The sequence below is a fragment of the Protopterus annectens genome, chromosome 2.part1, assembly GCF_019279795.1.
Source record: "Protopterus annectens isolate FY-2018-M chromosome 2.part1, PAN1.0, whole genome shotgun sequence".
Taxonomy (NCBI): Eukaryota; Metazoa; Chordata; order Ceratodontiformes; family Protopteridae; genus Protopterus; species Protopterus annectens.
In genome coordinates, this window is record NC_056729.1 from 1,025,844,610 (window position 1) to 1,025,865,459 (window position 20,850).

The 20,850-nt window shown below is 38.8% G+C and overlaps 1 protein-coding gene across 1 annotated transcript in view; it reads right to left on the minus strand.

Moving 5' to 3' along the window:
* Positions 1–11,569, minus strand: part of STX18 (syntaxin 18) — a 1,377,880-nt gene extending 1,366,311 nt beyond the window's left edge. The window contains exon 1 of the mRNA XM_044062606.1: positions 11,314–11,569. Within this exon, the coding sequence (XP_043918541.1) occupies positions 11,314–11,466 (153 nt within the window). The 5' untranslated portion in view covers positions 11,467–11,569. The remainder of the gene's footprint in view (positions 1–11,313) is intronic.
* Positions 11,570–20,850: the final 9,281 nt, after the last annotated feature.

Consider the following 20,850-nt stretch of genomic DNA (forward strand, 5'->3'; position numbering starts at 1 on the left):
CTAGGAGACAACCTCCCTGGTGTTAGTGGTGAGGATTGAGGCTCCTTGATTGCTGGGCCAGGACACGGTTATCACACTCCTAAAAATCACAGAGGAATCTGACCCTTAGATTAAGACAAAATAAAGTAGAAAGGTGGGTGCACAAAATAAAGGATACAAAAAAATTGTGCTTTCAGAATTTCTAGCAGGGTCTATATGCAGAAAAAATAGGGTTGAGTAGAAATACTGAATAATTATTTAAAAAAAGTTAAATAACCTAAGGTTAACAAGAACAGTCAGAAGTTTTGATGAGACCCATAACTTCTCAGGAGTTGGATGAAACTTTTAAGAAGACTTCAACAAGGAAGTCACCTGGGACAGATAGTATTAGGGCTTGTGATTTTAGTCATTCCAAAACAGGGTAAGGGATCCAGTAGTGGTCAATTCATAGACATCTGTTTAACTCAAGATTATATGATTTTAATGTCAATAACTGCCTTCAAGCTGGCAGTGCTAATGCTGAAACTAGTACAAGGGAACCAGTATGGTATTATAAAGGGAGGACAAACATTTGATAAGATGAAAACGTTAGTAATTCAACAATCCAGACACGCCAAAGATCAAATAATGACAATCAGGTTGAATGCTGAGAAAGTGTCATACATGATGAAATGGCAGCATTTGTTTAGGGTCCTGCAGAAGCTGTGATTCCAACTGAACTGCTAACATTGCTGGAAGAATAAATATTATGGATCACAAAAAAGTATAAAAGTAAAACTAAAGACAGCTAACTTCAGCATAGGACGAGGTAGCAGGCAGGGATACTTGCTGTCCCTGTCATTCTTTGCACAGTAACTATAATCCTTAGCAACTGAACTCAGCAAATCAGAGACAGAATCCAGAAGGAAATCTGCAGAGGTTATTTCACGTACTTCCAAGTATACAGCCAGTTAGTGGGCTACAAGGTAACTGTGGGTAAAACTCAGGCAATAACAGTAACCTGTATGCCCTTTTGGCAGGATATATGGGAAACATCTGCATATATTTCATACGAGTACAACAACATACTTGGGTGTACCTATAGCCCCTATTTTGAGACAATAACACTTACCTGTTCAAAAATAAAAGAGTAACAGAATGGTTAAAAAAGTTATCAGCTGCTGGAGCTGGACCTTGATTTTGATCATAGAATACAAGTGTTGCAACTGTTTGTTCTGCTGATAGCATTATATACTTTTCCGACAGCCCCAATGGACCAAGGCAATTAAATATGATGGTAGACTTTTTTATGGGGAAACCTCAAAATAAGAGTACCTTGGGAAAGATTAATACAACCAAGGGACATGGAGCTGCCTAGCAATGCCAGACCTGTGGATAATGAATCATATTGGCTTGCTGAAATTGAAGCAGCAGTGTGCTCCAATTAAAGCGTGTATAGCGAGAATATTCAAGAAAAATATAAAGTGAAAACATGGGACCATCTGATATTGCAGGAATGGAATAGAACAGGATACTCAGACAAGCCGAGCACCAGCGTGGGGCAAGTTACAGGAAAATATGCAAAGCAATGATTAGAAACCAAAGAAAACGGTTTTGGAAATCTGTAGAGCAACTAGCGAGATTAAAAATAAAATAGGTAAGACGTGGGGAGAATGCATGGGAAATAAAACTTGGAAAACAGATACCAGAAAGGAAATGGGATGAAATTTACTCTGCACTGGTGGAGGTGACAAAAGGGAAGAAGTTTCATCCCTCTGGCTGGAAACTATTGCACAAGACCTGAGGATGTTTCATATCATTGGCTGGAAACTACTGAACAAGTATTTTAATACTTCAAGATTGAATATAAAGTATACATGCTGTTGGAGATGTGGGGAAGGGTACTATGGCTCCTGGATATACATATTTTGGGATTGTCCAAAATGCAGGAGATTAGGAAATTAGAGATGTTGTGGCCATAAAAGGCTGAGCTCACACAGCCAATGCTCTTTTTTTGGGGTGTGCTAGATGGGGATAAATGGCTAAAGGCTAAGAAGGTGTCACTTGGAACATTATTGCTGGCCGTGAAAATAACCATAATCATGAATATGATAAAAGACCAACTCACCCCATGTAGTGGAGGTGCAGGAATCAGTGTATCACATCTATATACAAGAGACTATAACAGCTGGAGGGAGACCAGGGAAGACATTAAAGAATAAATGGAGGATGTGGGAAGCTATGAAACATGAGTGTACAGGGGGACAGTAAAGGAGAATATGTGATTGTGCCAAAAACTGTTTATCTGATGGACAACAGCACAGCAGTTTTATTATATCATCAAAAGCAACTTACAGCAAAATAGATGGTGCGGCCCTTTCCCCACTGTCAAGTGGCCACAGTATTAACAGGCATAAATTCAATACTTTCTGACTTAACAGCTGTCGCTGGGAAAACTATCATAGTAGTCCTAAACAGATTAACAGCCAAAGTTTGATTAGTTGACAAGTACCAGGTACTTAGTCTAAACAAGATTTGCCATTTAGAAAAAAATCTTTCACTGTTTTACACAAGGGCAGTTTTACCATTTTAGAGTTTAACGTAATATTAAATCTACCGAAAATAACCACACAGTAAAATTCTTGAAATGCTCTCAGTTCTTGCATTAACACCTACACACCGTTCACCAGATATCTAATATAGTTCATTTATTGATTCTTCACTCCCTAATCCAGAAACAGGAAAGATTTGGATTAATATCCATTTTCATAAAGGACTTCCAAGATGGCTGCACAGTGAGTAACAGCTTAATTTCAGCTCTCCCAGTGTGAAAACAGAAACTCAGAAAAGAGAGCCAGTAAACTTGCATTTTTGGGTAGATTTCAATAACTGGCTAGTAAGTGCACTGCCTGGATGCCAGCAAAAAAGAAATTCAGAGAACCTGAAAGAAAATGAATCACAAAAGGTAAGGGGAAAACATTGATTTGGAAGAATTCTGCAGCTGTTCAGCAAAAAGCAGTGCAAACTCCAGCTTTGGTGCAAGACATGACTTCCATTAATCTAGAGGAAAATAAGTCAAATGTACTCAGAGCAGATTACAATAAATGAAACACTGAAGGAGTGTCTCAATTCAAATAACAAAAGGCTGGAAAAAAGCTTTAAAAAGATATTCAGATGAGGTGATAAAACTGCAAAAATCAGAGGTCAAAATGAAGAAAAGGCTGGCTAGGTATGAGACTGCTCAAGAAGAAAATGTTTCAAAAAAATAATAGAATTAGAGACAGAGCATGTAGGGAAAACCAGAGATTTTCTGCTGTACCAAAGAAGCTGGAAGGAACAGACTATACTCATTTTATGAAAGCACAAATAATCAACTAGACTGGTATTCCACAGCAGGAGTTGTTAACTGAAAGGGCACACCGTATATATGCTTCAAACCTAGCCATGAGAAAGCAACATCAACCTTTAATAGCAAAGATGTAATCCTACCAGCAAAAAGAGTTGAATCTGACAAAGTGCTAAAAGTGGGAGACAGTAGACTGTTTGTGAAAAATGATTACTCAGTATACACCAGGCAGAAAAGGAGAAAATGTATTCGAGTAATCAGGGAATGCTGAGAAACCAGTATGAGATTCAAGTTGCTGTATACAGGTATTTTCAGAATATTCTTTCCTGGAAGGTCAAAATTATTTTTTATGCAGAACATGCTAAGAAGGAAATACAAAAGTTTGGAAACAAAAGGTGAGCTATCAAATAGAAGCAGATTCTACTTCTTGTTCCTCTGGTAGTACAGCTCATAGACAGACTGTGCCAGTGAAACCTTTTCCAACATTTCAAAATAAAATGTTTGACAGAGAGAAATAAGCACAAGAGTTGACTAGTAGAACCAGGAGCACACTGGAAATGAATAAGAGACTAGATCTGGGAGATTGAGATCAACAAGAAGAAAACCAACAACTCAGAAATTGACAAATAAATATAGAATTACAAAGGATTAATTATATTTGTAAATCATGAAAGAACAAGTAGACCTGGAAATAATGAACTACTGTGACTTTGTTAAACTTGTAGGGGACTCCAAAGCATATGCCCTGCTTCATGTCATTAATGTTTGGAAGAACAATTAGGAGGGAGGAACAGAAAGGAAATTGTTAATTGTAAGTAAAACAAAATTTTGTTCTTAACAGTAGCATTTTTAATATGCATGACATAACCTGCATGCTATAAAGCTTTCTCAGTTATTAATGAAAGTAAGAGGGATCAGGTGACCTTTTTTTCTTTCACCTTGTTCTTTTAAGGAACGCAGGCACTGCAATGTAAAAACAGAAGAAAGGTTTGGACAAAAAAACATGATACAAGAAAAACGGATATGCTTTTTCTTACTCTTGCATAGGAGAATAGCTGGATTAAGGTCCTTGGCTTGATCTAGTAAAACGTTTTAAGGGGAATCAAATAAATAAAAAAAAAACACTGAATGTAACAAAAGGTTTTCCTCTAGCAAATAAATGAGACAAAACTGGGCAGGACAAAGTACTAAAAATGGGAGACAGTAGAGTGTTTGTGGAAAAATGACTACTCACTCTACACCAAACAGAAAAGGAGTAAAGTAGCGTCAACTGTGTATCTGGTTCTCATGTCTCTATGGAGACAATCTGATAAGGGGCAATAAATACAGAATACTTTATTTCCTTCAATGGCTAGGAAATAATGTTTTTGAAAGCATTCAAGTGTTCTTGTAATCTGGGAGAGAAATAAAGATAAGACAAAAATAGCACTTAATGGAAGTAGAAGCACAGGCTGTACCATGCATCTTAGCATGGTTAACCTTCCTTATAAGTTAATCCACGTCTGCGAGTGTCTGGGACAATTGTTCTTATTAGGAGGGTTAAACTTCAATATCTGAAGTAGTGTACAGTTGTGTGTGTTAGTATTAAGTTAAATTTGATCAGTACAATTAATCATACTCCTTTTCAATGTGTTTGAAAGTGAATGCTTTAACTTTGCAATCCTTTTGTGTGTTCTCCTTGGTTTAAAACTTCATATTCTCTCTCTTGATCAACTCTGTCACCTTTCATTGAGTTTTTTTTTCTCTTTTGTTATTTTGTACTTTGTATACGACCCAGGCCATGACTGAAATGGGTCCTAGGACCAACTATCCTACTTGGTTAAATTCATAGGAATCATACAAAGTTCAAAGTTAGCAAGTCTTAAGAACATTACGCGTTACAGTTCCTACACCAGATTGTACCTCTCCTTCCAAATGAAGCCAGTCAAGCTCATGCTGAATTTATGAACGCCCATCCAATTATCCAGGTCCTATTTAAAGATAATGTAGGACACTGCTTTATATGCAGGGGTAATGTACTCCAAGGAAATAACTCTTTCTATTTGGCTCGCTGTATTGATTTGTGAAGGTACAAGAGATTCTGAAGTAACGAGTCCCTGACTGCTCAGAATACAAGGTAGAAACATAAAAATGACAGTGTTCTAGTCTTTTCTGGTAGCTTAGGAATTTTAATCCTCTGAACCTCTTTGTTAGGACCAGCTAGGTGTCTTTCCAACTGTTTGATATATCTGGTGAGGTAGAAGCCAAAGGAGGTGTTCCCTTCTTTATTCAAATTTGTTTAATGGGGTAGTGCACTGATCAACACTGACCAAGTTCAGACTCAGCCCGGATAAAATACAAAACATTTCACAAACAAAACATATGGAAATGTAAGTAATAACAGAAAATTCAGACTATTACAAATAAATGTGTATACACATTCCACTAAACAAGCACAGTGCAATATATAATCACACAAGACACAAATGTAGATATTGTACATTACACTCTAAGTGGTTAAACCTTCAGTGAATCTTGACAGAGAAGAAACTCAGAAAGGAGGTAGGTTAAGTGATTATGTCCTGTGTTGAAACAGGAGCATTCAGCTTGGATGAAAAAGTACTTTTGAGCTGCATTCTGAATTTGGAATAAGTGTTGATTTCCTTAATGCTGACGAGGAGAGCTTACCAAAGAGTGGATGCTTGAGAGGATAAAGCATGTACAGTGCTATGGAATTTGGTTCTAGGGATAATGAGAGTTAGTGTGGCTTGTGATTAGTGTCTCAGGTTGTATGAGTTTTTTTTTCATGAAGTTTAGCAGCAAGGGGAGTAGTGTGTGGAGTTGGAGTAGTATGTAGAGTTGGAATTATAAAAGTAGGTTAGATCTTTGTTTTATGAGTAGCCATTTGGCTTTTTCTAGGGAATAGAGGATAGTGCTGTTTTCTATAATTTGTCTGATCAGTGTTGAATGCAAAAGGACAACATCATCTTTAGATCTGGGTGATGTCCTTTTGGCGTTCTACTTGGTGTAGATGAAGGTTTTCCTGACAACCATTGCTACGTGGTGATCAAAGGAGTGGGAATTATCAACCAATGTTCCCAGATCTCCAACTACATTTTCATTCTGAGCTGGGGTACTGTCAATGCTATATGCTAGGAGACAGTTTGTGTATCAAAAGCAACAATGCTTTAATTATTAGCATTTAATACAAGTCCACTTTCATTTTTAATACACTAAGTATTTGTAAGTGTAAGTTCCTGATAGTAGTCTTCTCTGTCAGAGGGGGGCATGACAATGACTGTCAGCAGTAATCCACATACTTGGTTAGTCACACTTCTTGGTTTTTAGTCTGTAGGTCAGACAGGTGAATACCTAACAAAAACAGTCCCAGCAGTGAAGCCCGAGACACACCACTGATCACCTCCATGTTCTCTGATGCTGCCCCTGACACCCGTGTGGATCTGACTTTTAGCCAGTTAGCACCACACAGGGGTCTACTTGTAATGAACTAAGTTTACTAATAATACTAACATGGGGATTGGTCTTAAATGCCTTGACCAAAGCAAGGTAGGCCATGTGTACACTGTGACTGCTGTCAACAGCTTGTGTTACCTTTTCGAAGAAGTTCACCAGATTCATTACACAGGATCTGCCTTTTACAAAACTAAATTATGGTGACTCTAGCCCATTGAGATTTTTTAATGTCCATACTAATCAAGTCTATTAAAATGGGTTCCATAGTCTTACAAATGAAACTAGTTAAACCAATGGGCCTACAGTTTCTGGGATCATTAGTTGGGTCACTTTTATGAAGTAGCATCACCAGTGCTGCTCGCTATACTTCTTGGACTGAGCCTATAGCCGGGTTCATCTTAAGTAACTTATGGAGGGGTTCCACCAGGGCATAGGTTCATAGGTAGGTACTAGGCTATTGGCCCTAGGGCCTACATAAGCCTAGCCAAAAGGTATCCTGGCTTTCACCACCCAAGAAAATTATTTTCCTGTGCCCCTGTCGAGCAGAGCCACAGAAGTGATCCCTGGGGTGAATTTCCTATCTCCCATCCAATCATCAAGATTTTTCTTGAAGAGTGCTAATGAGGAGCTTTGTTTGATATACACAGGTGGTTTGTTCCAGAGTATGGGAAGTCTCTATCCCTACAGCATGTTCTGTTTATTGTGGTGACAAGGTTTAGGTCCCTAGAGCATGTAGCTCAGAGGGATTGGGATTTCTTTAAGTGGAGCATGTCCAAAAGCTCTGGGTTTGACATAGCTTTGTGTGTTAGGCAGAGATCGCCTCTAAGTAGGCGATATGCGACGGAGTAAAGCTGCAGTTTTTTGAGACTGTCTGCATAGGGCATCTGTTTGAGGCCGATAATCCTCTTTGTGAGGTATTTCTGCGGCCTTTCCAGTTATAGATGTCTTGTGAGGTACATACCAAAAGGGGCGTTGTACCCTATAATGGGTCTAATGACTGACAAGTAGAGGGTAACAATGACCTCTTTTTTCCTGGATGAGAAACCTTTTGTGATGAGGTGTGCCACGTAGAAGGATTTCCTGACTACTGTGGTGATGTGATTATCAAAGGAGAGACTACTGTCCACCTGTGTCCCAAGGTCTCATCACACTTGCAGTGTTAAGTAGACTACCGCTTATGTGGTAGTTCATGGGTACAGAGTTTTTACCAAAAGGGATGACAATGCACTTTTTGGCATTGAGCTTGAGGCCATGGCTTTGACATCAGGCATCTGTCTCAGTGAGGCCCTTTTGTAGGATGTCCACATCTTTTGGAGTTTTGATTATGGCTCCTAGTTTGTAGTAATCTGTGAACTTCGTTAGTCAAAGACCTCCTATGTTAGCCTGTACTTCAGAGACATAGATACCAAACAGGAGAGGACCCAGGACTGAACCCTGTGGTACTCCACTTGTCTGAAGTTGGATTTGGAGTCTGCTACTTTCATAGTGTGGGTTCTGTCAGTGAGCCAGTTGGCAACCCATCTTGAGACATAGGGATTTATACCTAGTTTAGTGGGTTTATCTATAATTCCAGAGAGGGGGATGGTATCGAAAGCATTGGCATGATCTAGATAGGCTGTGTGAACCACCTTACCCTCATCTATGGCTTTGTTGACCGCTTCACAGAAGTCTATCAGGTTTAGGAGACATGATCTGCCCTTTACAAACCCGAACTGGGTGGGGTCCTGAGTATGGAGATTACCAATGTCATCGTTTATAAGTTCCATAATGATACGTTCCATAGCCTTGCAGACCAGGCTCGTCAGGCTAATGGGGCGGTAGTTTCTGGGGTCCATGTTGGCTCCCACTTTGTGGAGTGGGATAACCGTCGCTGTGCACCATTCAGTGGGCACACAGCCTGAGGTGAGGCTATGATTGAATATGGTACTTAGGTGGGGTGTCAGTTCATTCTGTAGTTCATGTAGAACGCAGCCTGAGATGTCAGGTCCCATGGATGTTGTGTTCTTGGCTTTGGAGAGAGTGTTTTTTACCTATGCAGCCGTGATTACAGGAACTTTGCATTCTTCCGGTACAGAGATGGGCCCTTTAGGAGATGGGGGGGGGGGTTAAGTTAGCACTGAATCTATCTGCCAAGATGTTGGCAATATCAGTTGGTTCTGTATATTTAGTGCCATTGTGTTGTAACTCAGAGCAGATCTGAGTGTTGCCATTGAGATTCTTGACATAGCTATAGAATGCATGTTTAGTATTATGTAACAGCCCACTGTGTTATCTGGTTCCATGCTGGAAGTGCTCTTAGTCTTGGACAGTACTTTCAGTTCATGTTCTTTAGTGACACATATACACACACGTATGAATGTATTTACGTAACATGCACACACACACACCTACAAATACATCTGTATTTCATACATAATAAAAAAAAAAATCTTTGTTTATACGCACACATGCATTCTTTTACTTTTAACAGCAGAGAACTGGGCAAGAAATTAATCTTTACTAAACCACAAGAAACCTAATCTTCTCGTATTTACAGACAGTTAATTGGTGAGAAAGGGTCATACATGATCAAACTGCAGCAACATTACTTAGACCTGTTCTCTCACGACTCATTGGATTTGATCAAAAAGAGAAAGTAGCATTGCAGTCCACAGCACCAGTACTGAAATAAAGCGGTGACAGGTTAACTTCTAGTGGGAGTTGTGCTACAAAAGAACACTATATCTGCATGCAAATGAATAACTTTTTTGGACAGGGGTACTATTGGCAAGTTCTGCAAAGTAGCAAAATCATTGATTGCTAGTGCATGAACAAATGAAAGAACAAGGAGTACAACTCTTAGCAGCCTAACCTATTGAGTTCACAGGTTCAAATCATACTGGTTTGTGTTAATTTTAAGGCCCAATGGATAGCCCTAAACCATGATACTTCTTTTCCCAGAAATCTCCCACCTACACAAGTAGGGATCACAGCTTCCCTTACCTTTTTCTGTATGCTTTTTTCTTGCTTCCCTGCCTGCCAGCCACATGACTCTTTCCGTAACTGATCACACTCATTCATTCCCCAGTGGAACAAGAACCAATCACAATCCTGCCATCATCTGAGCAAACAATAGGGAATGTTTCCACTTAATGCAGTAATATTACCTTCTGACAGCTATCTTAACCCGTCAAAGGAATGACTTGTTATGCCTTCCACAAAGCATGTGTGAGTTTCTGCACATGCATGACAAACAATACAGCCCATGTACCTCGCCTATGTTGTGCATGCAGTACAACTCTCCAGCCCGTGACAGCAAAGTAGCAGAATCGACATACTTATTCCTCACATGTTGGTTAAGCAAGAGGCCATTTACTTTTACCTTGCCTTAATGGCAAGTGCCCAAGTCTTTAATCAGTACCATGTAATTTATTATGCCATCAGGGTTTTATCCCATCAAAGAAAAAAAGTCTTATGGCACAGATCACAGTCCAGCATTTCTTGTTCCATGTTTTTCAGTAAATGTTTGCTTTTACTGCGACAAAGTTGATGTTTGATATTAACTTGACAGATTTTGTAAATAAAACAACAAGACAAGGAAAGTTCTAAACTAAAACAGGAAATAAGCATTTTTATATTTTTTCTAAACAAATATGTCAGTGCAAGTATTGTCGGGGATAAAACCAGCACCCTTGTTCCCCCAAATGATACTGTCAACTCAGGTCTGGATATTGTGGGGCTACACCCATATTACCCTCCCACCGTACAGCCATCCTCTGGAGAAAAGACGTAAGAAGGCAACCAAGAAACGGATTAGGGTGGGGCTTGCAGCTGAGCATCTTGCAGACATACCTCTCAACTGTACAGATTTTTGCAGAATGTCTAGATTTTTGCCTCATATTTTTGGTCTTTTTTTCTTCAAATTGTGGTATTCTGGCAAACCATTAAAGACTTAAGTTAGAAAATTATGACAGACATTTGAGTTTCAAACTTTACACCCTTCAGAAAATTCAAGCTAATGCAAAACCTGTTATTCTATCAACTTTCTAAGTTTGCAAGAGCAATATTTAAACATTGTCCCTATTTTTGGGCCTTTGTCCCACTTTTCTTTGTGGCTTTGTCCAGATGTATTGCTCTAAGAGGTTGACAGGTATGCTTGCAGGTTAACATTATCCTAAAATTCTACAAACTAGTTTCAGGACCACTGTTTAAGAAGACACCTAATCTCTGCTAAAACCAATACAATTACGTTAAAGGTTTTAGACTGTATAACATACTAAAAGGCAGCTTACTTAGAAACTGCTTAGTTATACTAGTGTACATCGTGGGCACCCAATACCCCCCCCCCCCCAAAATATATATATATATATATATATAGCTACTTAAACCTGCTACGTGTTTTGTAAGCACACTTGCACCCTTCCAAAAGGTACCAAACTCTTTGTGTGAGAAACACAAATAATAAGTCTGACGCTTTGCAACCTGCGCAAAGGTTAAATGAAAAAGAAGCATCAATGATATGCACTGCCTAGACGAAATCATAAGTGCACATTACTGAAGTATAAACATTCCCTCACCACTTCTTTCGATCTGTTTGAAAATTCGCTCTTCGGCCTATTCCTTTTTAGAATATCATCCTTACTCGTGTCAAAACCTACTCCAAGCGCCTTATTTCTAGTTTTCACTGTTTTCACGCTAGCTTTAAATAATAACGTTATATCAACTGCCATTTCCAAAATTTAGACTGTACACTTTGCATACTTATTTTAAAGTCGTGGCAAGACTTCCTTGGCTGACTGGCCCCTACGTCGCCGCGGCTGACGTGATGGGCAGGGAAAGGGAGGAGTTAAGGAGGACTTGGATGTCGATTGTCCAGTGAGAAAGAGAAGCGTTAGGAATGCCATCCGTTGTAAATGTAATCAGCTTTTTTTATACATTGTATCAAAGAGTAGTTTGTGAGTGCTGCTGAGAAATTCACCTCAGTTTGTAATAACTAGTAAATAGTTACATTTCTAAATAGATGAATTATAGATTTGTATTTTTAGTAACTGTTATATAGCTGTATTTAGCAGAGATTAGTCACGAGGTATCCCTCAGTGTTTTTAATAACTGATGTATAGCTAGATGTTTAATAGTTAATTATTGTTATGCGAAACGTAAAAAGGTTGATGCCAATATAAAACTCGTTTCTTATGTGTGCAAAGTGCATACTTAAAGGGAGTAATAGACAGGGGATCCCACAGGATTTTTTGCAGGGGGTGCAAACCCAGAGCCCGCCCCCCCCCCCCCCCCACACACACACACACACAAAACTGAGCCATTCCAGTGTCCCATTACTTGGCTATTTCTGCCCAGTTGCCATAAGCACTGTTCAAAACCCGTGTACATACTGTTTTATGCTTTACTTCTACAGTGATTACAGATATTTGGATTTAATTTACAAATTTTATTTCAAATTTTATAGCACAAACACTGATAGACTTTTACTAAACAAAACAGTCTTACAGTGAAAAAAAGACTTAGCATTAAAATGTTCTACCTTTAAAACTCACATTCACTGAAACAGCATTGAAATCCACATTCAAAGAAAATCCATCTGGTCAGTGGCAGCTTAAGTTTACATTTGGGCTGTTTTCAAATCATAGGCCTCTTGCACACATTTTTAGGATCATGCAAAAGTTCTTTAATACGATCAGGAAGGTGAATCAATTGTAATATATAATAACTGAATTATATCCATTGTATAATACAGCACCACTTGTTAGAGTGTGTTTTAAATTTATAGTTTTGAACATTTTGCCAGTAAGCAATGGAACAAAACATATTAACCAATAATGACAAACTGACCATTTCAGAACATTTCAACCATATAAGGCCACTCAAACTTCTATCATTACAATCCACCAATATCAGTCAATATGCACAATCTCTGCAGAAGTAAAAGTCATCTGAATAATTCCACATTAAAGAGATCTGAAACTGATGAAGAGGTTGTTGCTAGAAAATAACTTTATATTTCAGTGTTTCATCTACAAATTCAGTGCATGCTGCCCTTGAAGAATAAACTGCCCATGTTTCATTAAAAAATGGAAAGCTGCTATATTGCAATAGGGAATGGGTGGCAAGCTGAAAAACAGGTTCTTAGTTACTAGGCATCACATTCAAAGGAGAACATACTCAGGTCTCATTTAAAGGAGGACATACTCAGGTCTGCAGCATCCCATCCCCTTAAAATACAAATTTACATGCTGTGGGAATAGAACTATAGCCCTCTGCATCAAGATGCAAGTATGCTACCTGTTGTGCTATGAACACTGCTTTAAAATTCTATATGACAATAGTGATATTTGCTGAACAAAACAGTTGTACATTTTAAGCAGACTTAGCATGATCAGCAGTAAACTTCTCTATCCCTTGAAGCCTACAATTCATTTAAAATGCACCTGAAAATAAATTCCACTTGCTAAATCTAACAAGGACATTTCACTCTCTCACACGCACCTCAGCCTCTTAGTGCAAGAAATCTGGACAAAGCCTAAAATAAATAGAGGCAGATTATAAATATTTCTCTCATGAACTTAGAAAATTGTTAGAATAACAGGATTTGTATTAGTATGCATTTTCCTAAAGGATATGATGCCTAAAACTCAAAGGTCTGTCATTATTTAGCAACTTCAATCCTTTTTTAGGAAGAATATGGGGCAAACATCTGGACAGCTGAGGAGTATGCTACCTTCCTTTTATGCATACATACAAACACAGATACACATACACAGACACACACCCCCACACACCCACAAAGGCCCCAAACTAGGGACACATTTAGAAAGTTGCTAGAATAACAGCATTTGTGTTAGAATGTATTTTCTGAAGGATGTGAAGCCTGAAACTAGAATGCATGTCATTATTTAGTAACTTTAATCCTTAGCTCATCCCAGTGATTTGTCAAAAACACTATTTTTATGAGGAACAGACCAAAATATAATACAAAAATCTGGGTATTCTGTGAAAATCTGTACAGTAGTTGAGAGGTATGACACACATTCATCCCTCTACCTCCTTAAAAAGTGAATAGAACAACAAGTTTTGCATTAGTATGCATTTTCTGAAAGATATGAGGTCTAAGGCTCAAATGTCTGCCAAACACAATTTTATGAGAAACAAACCAAAAATATGAGGCACAAATCTGGATAATTGCACAGTAGGACCCCCCTCCCCCACTCACACTCCTACATCCCTCTTTCTCTGTCACTGTGGCAAATACTATTCTCACAGGGCTCTTACACCCAAAATCACCAAGCAATGCCACTGTTATTAAGAAAAACTTTACATTAACATTTGTCTTAGACAACCTACACACGAACAGAAACTAAAGACATCCTGTATTTTTAAGCAATGGCTTATGCTGCATGAATGTTTCTGCCATCAAGAAAAACTCCACATTAGCATTTTCTTAGATATCAAATGCTAGTTTTGAAGAGATGGCTTATGCTGTGTTATCTAATCTTTTTACTACAAGATAATCTACTTTGACTGTACAACATTTTCAACTCCTACCAAACACACAGGAGGTATGGTTTTGCAGTTTCTGTTCTCACAAATGTCACCTCCATGCCTTGTCTTCTGTACTGCACACCTGCAATCACAAGCAGTACTTCAACTGCAGATGGGCCTTTGTGAATAACTTGTTCTCACTTGGATGCAAAACACTCATGCATGGAAGGGAATGTCCCAGAGCTGGATTCTCAATGATTATCAGCCTCACCAATGCTTCTGATGGCATCATGGCTTTGTTACCCTCCCCTCTCAAAAAAAATGAAGTAAAACGAAAATGCATTACATTTTTTTCCAAGACTAAGCTTGTATCTCTAATGAGTATGTCTTGCTTCTGAGGAGAAAGCGTTATCAAATCACAACACACACACACACACGCACACACACATGCACACAACACTCTGCAGAACAGGTAGAAAGCAATAGAGGCAAAAGTCATTCTTGACATACATGCCAGGAACTGCAGCTGTATGATAGAGCCAGAATCTTCATCTCAGAGTCTCAGCACATACTAGTTATTCAATCCCATATTTCATCTTGAGAAACACAGCCTTTATCCTGGAGAAAACAACACTTACCTTCAGCCCTTACGTTTTAACTCTTGTTCTGTCCTTTCCCAGTATATGCTGTTCACAAAGATACATCCTTCTTTTATGAAACAGCAAAATAAACAGTCTCTGTCCATGGATGGTCAGTGTGCTGTGCATCCAGCAATGGTTTGTATTCAATACTGGGGTGAGGTTTTTTAATAACAAAAATCCTTCCTAACAAAACACTGGTTTAAAAATTACAACCACACCACTGTTTAATGCATCATATTAACCAGGATGTTTTAGTTGGCTAGAACAGAAATTTCGGAACTACTCACAAAAAAAAAAACAAAACAAAAAAAACATATTAATAAGCCCTGGATACTCAGCAGCACTGACAAGTTAATCTGAACAAATCTGTTACTTTTGTCACTGAAAACTGCCAGACATTAAGGGACAGTTGCACTTCTGAGTAGCTAGGCTAGTGTTGAATTCAGGGGTCTGGTTTACTGCAGAACATAACAGAGTCACATAATAGTATGCTGACAGATAAGGGTGCAGACTATGCCTGCATATCTTCACTTTAAAATGCTGATCAAGCTACTTCTCCCTGTAGTACAGCAGGTAAGACTTGAGTGGGTCAGGCAAAATGGACAGACAGACACACACACACACACACACACACACACACACACACACACACACACACACACACACACACACACACACACACACACACACACACACACACACACACACACACACACACACACACACACACACACACACACACACACACACCTACCTTGACCTATCTACTTCTCCTACCTACCTATTTGTTACATCCACACACCCCTACTTACCTTTTCTTACACACACACCCCTGTTAAACACTTAAAACACACATGCACACAACTACATCTCACTTGTACACTTGTTCACAGTCCAAACGTCTTCAGGAATTAAACTTCTGTGCACGGGCATGGAAGATGAGGATGTAAACTATTGGTCGCATAGACAGAGAAGACGAAAACAGGTCAAAAACACCTGTTCCATCCGTGTGACTGAATACAAATGGGGGTCTTAAAGAACTCCTTTAAAAAATGTTTTTTAATTAAAAGAAAATTAATCTCCCTGCTAGCCGATTCCAGGGAGATGCAAGTGCACCCCCTTGCACCTGCCAGCGGGTGCCCTTGGTAGTAGACCATTATTGGTACAATGTAATTTATGTAAAATGTATTTTTTCTTTGATTTCTGTTGGTAATTTTGCTTTAAGGGGGGAAAGTGCAGTTGTGTAAGTAGAACTTACCATAACAATGGATGTTCCATTGATCACTGCTGCAGTAGCCGTAGCTATGTGGCTTATATCCTGCCAAGGATATAACAGCCCACCTGCTTCCAAAGCTGCAGGGCACCTTCCAAAGCCCAAGCTGTCAAGCATCTGGAGCTGAAAAGACAGTGTTTGGGCACAAACTACTATTTTGCATTGACCGAAGCCATTCAAAGCATAGCTAAAGTTGTTCGAATATCTCAAGTGTGCAAAGTTCTTGCAGAGTGTGTGCTTTATTATGGTGCCATTATTTCAAAGAGTTTGCTGCATACAAAGTACAGTTATATTGCAAAGTGTAGTCAAAGTACAGCCATTTCGAAAAGTTTCTTGGGCTGTGTGCATTTATTCGCAGAGTGCCACCGTTTCAAAATGTTTCTTACACTGTACCGAGTTACTTCGCAAACTAAAGCCATTTTGAAAGGTTCCTGTGCTGTATACAGTTTATTTGCAAAGTACATTCATTTCAAAGTGTTTCTTACTCTGAGCTTTTTCTGGCGTGTACAGTTTATTTGCAAAGTACAATTATTTTGAAGTATTTCTTACACTGATAAGTAGTGGTTTCATGAAGTACAGTGATTTTAAAGTGTTCTTGTGCTACAGCGACTTATTTGGCAAAGTGCAGTTATTTCAAAGAATCTGTTGTTATGTTGGGCATAATTACAAGTTCTAGCATAAAATTCTGGAATATATTTATGTGTGTGTGCTTGTGTATAATTCCAAGCACCTTCACTACTGTGTGTTGATATGGCAAAGGCATTTTGCAGACCCAGTCCACTTGTGTTTGATCATAATATTGCAGAGAATTGGAGAGTATTTGAGCAGGCATATGATATTTTTTTTCCAAAATGTTTTTATTCATTTTATAGCAGAATAACTTAATGGTATAGTAACAAGAAAAAACAAACTATATACAAGCAGCTTTTTCTGACAAAGATGCACATACGCTTAACTTAGCTGGGTCAGAGTCCATTGAAAGAGGGCATTCATTTGTGTATGCACCAGAAGTATATGCAGGAGGTGGGGGATGCCGTATTGTGGTACAAGCTGAATCAAGGGAAAACCCTGAGTGCTTGAAACTTAAATTTAGAGAAATGTGCAACCCCCAGACAAATATTACAATAGAGAGGCACTTATTTTATACAAGAGATGAAAAGCCAGGTGAAACGTTGGCAGCTTATATCACTGACTTGAGAAATAAGGCTAAAATGTCCAGATTTGGTGACTTAAAAGATGAGTTAATAAAGGACAGGCTTGTGTGTGATGTTAAGAATGCTGCAGTGAGAAAGATTTTGCTTCGTGACAATGATTTAATACTGAGCAAAGCCATAGAGATTTGTCAAATCCATGAGCTCACAGAAAGGCACATAAGTATGCTTGCAAGTGATACAAGCATGGTTTCAGCAGCCTCTAGAGCAAATATAGATAGCATGTAACATGTGACAAGCAGAAGCAAGCCTAAATACATGGCAGCTGCAACCCTTGTGGGTTTACCTGGGAAACCCTTTAACTCTCTACCATGTTCCAAGACTAGCTCAGTAAAAAGGACATGCTCAGTACAGTATAAGGGTGAGTCAGCAAAACCCAAGTCAAGTCTTATTGCTAACTGTTGAAATTATGGAGCCAATCATGAGTCTAAAAAAGAGAAGTGCTTCGCATTTGGTCAGCAATGCCACAAGTGTAAAAAATAGAACCACTTTCAAAAGTTTTGTAAATCAGGCAAGCCTCATTCAGTTATTAAGAAAGGTCACTCAGAAAAGCAAGTTGATCATATAGCGAGCTTCAACCCTACTTTCTATGTAGATGGTGTATCTATGGTCAGTGAAAAGTTTAATGCAGTAGATTTGTTGGCAAAGAATAAAGTATTTTGTACTGTCCTGATCAATGGTAAACCCACAGAGCTCAAAGTAGACACTGGTTCAAAGTATAATGTAATGTCAGCAAAAACATTTGCTAAAGAGAGAGTTGGTGAGCAATTTAATTTGGCCAATTGTGCAAAGCTTGGTGCTTGCGAAGGTGAAGAAATTCAAACCAAAGGCTCAGTAGTGCTTTCATGCTATTTGGCTGAGAACAGTTACAGCTTGCAATTTTATGTAGTCCGAAGACCTGTGCAGTCATATTAGGTCTCAGAGACAGTTTAAGAATGAAACTGCTTTCCTTTACCAAAGAAGTGCATCCTGTAAGCATATATCCCAGTTACAGCTTTACTGATGCCATTTTCTCAGAGTATGCTGATGTTTTTGATGACAAGTTAGGCAAACTTTCAGTTGTGTACTCCATGAAAGTAGACCTAGAGGTCAGTCCAGTGGTCAGACCAGCAAGGAGAGTTCCAATAGCTAAGCAGGACAAAGTCAAAGTCCAGTTAGACAAAATGGTGCAGCAAGGTGTGATTTGTCCAGTCATAGAACCAACTGAGTGGGTGTCTTCCGTGGTATTTGCTTATAAGAAAAATTCAGATGAAATCAGAATATGAATCAACCCAAGAGACTTGAACAAGGCATTAAAGAGACCTCATCATCCCATGCATACAGTCAAGGAGTTTACTGCCCTCATGCCAAATGCCACTGTTTTTTCTGTCTTAGATGCAAAGAATTAAGTTTGTCAAGTAATGCTTGATCGCAAATCAACACTACTGACTAGATTCCGTACCCCATTTGGTAGATACAGATTCCTCAGGATGCCTTTTGGAATAAATTCTGCCAGTGAAGTCTTTCAGTGTGCAATGGAACAAATTTTTTCAGGCTACCCGTGTGCAATAATAGTTGATGATTTACTGGTTAGAGGCAATGGTGAAGCAGAGCATGACACAAACCTCAGGAAAGTTCTGGACAGAGCGCATGAAGTGAACTTGAAGCTTAATCCTCTGAAATGTAAGTTCAGATTACCAGAAGTTACTTATGTAGGTCATTTATTTACCAGTACAGGCTTACAACCCAACCCTTCCAAACAAGCAGCAATTCTTGAGATGCCAGCTCCAGACAATGTCCAGGCATTACAGTGTTTTCTTGGTATGGTTAACTATTTCGGCAAATTTATTCCTGACTTTAGTGAGTTATCAATGCCTTTAAGAGAGCTGACATGCAAAAATGTTGCCTGGTCATGGTTAGAACAACACCAAAGAGCATTTGATAACCACAAACTGCAAATTGCCAACCCACCTACATTGAGATACTATGATGTCCACAAACCAGTAGTTCTTTCCTGTGATGCTTCAAAGTTCGGTCTTGGTGCAGTTAGTCTTCAAGAAGGCAGACCTGTTGCCTATGCATCTAGAACTCTTACCAAAACTGAGATGCAGTATGCTCAAATTGAGAAGGCATTTTTGGCAATTGTGTTTGCATGTTTGAAGTTCCAAGATTATATTTATGGCCAAGCCATCCAGATCGAAACTGATCATCAACTTCTAGTCACTATTTTAAAAAAGCCTATGTATTCATATCCAGCAAGACTACAAAGAATGATGGTTAGATTGCAAAAGTATAATTTCAAAATGGTCTATACAAAAGCTAAACTTCTTTATCTAGCTGATACCTTATCCACATTGACCAGAAATACCATGGAATAGCTTGATGCAGATAATTTTGACTTTGATGTCATGGACGTTTCTACCACGAGACTTGATGAGCTAAGAGATCATACGAAGACTGATACAATTTTGCAAAAGCTCAACCACTTCATCAATGTAGGATGGCCATCAAAGCAATCTTGTGTACCACCAGAAGTACAACCTTATTTTCCATACAGAGACGAAATACTGATGGAAAATGGTATCATTTCCAAAGGTCCCAAAGTTGTTGTTCCTACTTCCTTACAACATGAATACATTCATATTTTGCATCGTGGCCACCCAGTTTCCTCTTCTACCAAAAGAAGGGTGAGACGACTAGTATTTTGGCCTTCACTATCAACAGACATTGATAAAGTGCTTTCTTCTTGTTCAGTATGCAACAGTACTAAGCCGCATTTGCAAAAACAAAAGCCACTTTAGCTAAGCCAAGTTCCTGAACTACCTTGGTCAACAGTAGCAACTGACATATTTGAGTGGAACAATCAGCATTACTTAATGTCGGTAGACTTTTATTCAAACTGGTTTGAAATCGATTTGCTACCTAACCTAACATCCGGTGCTGTTATTACTAAGATGAAACGTCATTTCTCAGTCCATGGTAGTCCACACAAAGTTATTTCTAACAACGGTACCCAGTTTACCAGTCTATTGTTTCAGAGATTTGTAAAAGAGTGGGACTTTATCCATGTTGCTAGTAGTCCTGAATACCCACAGTCAAATGGCCTTGCTGAACATACAGTACAGAGTGCAAAGCAATTACTGGAGAGGTCAAAGCGTGGCAATACTGATATCTTGTTGAACTTAATTAATCTCAGAAATATACCCTTTGACAACCTTCTTGGCTCACCTGCTCAGAGACTTTTATTTAGGCAAAGCAGAACAACTTTGCTTATCAGTTCTAATTTGTTGGTGCCTAATGCTAAAACAACCAAGCAATCAAAGATCAACTTTTTAAGAAACGTTCTTTTCAGAAGTCCAGCTATGATAAAACGAGCAGATTTCTTCATTCATTAAAAGAAGGAGAGACAGTGAGGATGCAAACGGAGAAAGGCTTTGATCAAATTGGCCAAGTGAGAGGTATATGTGCCGAGGCAAGATCCTACTTAGTGGAATTTGAGGGTATAGAATACAGGAG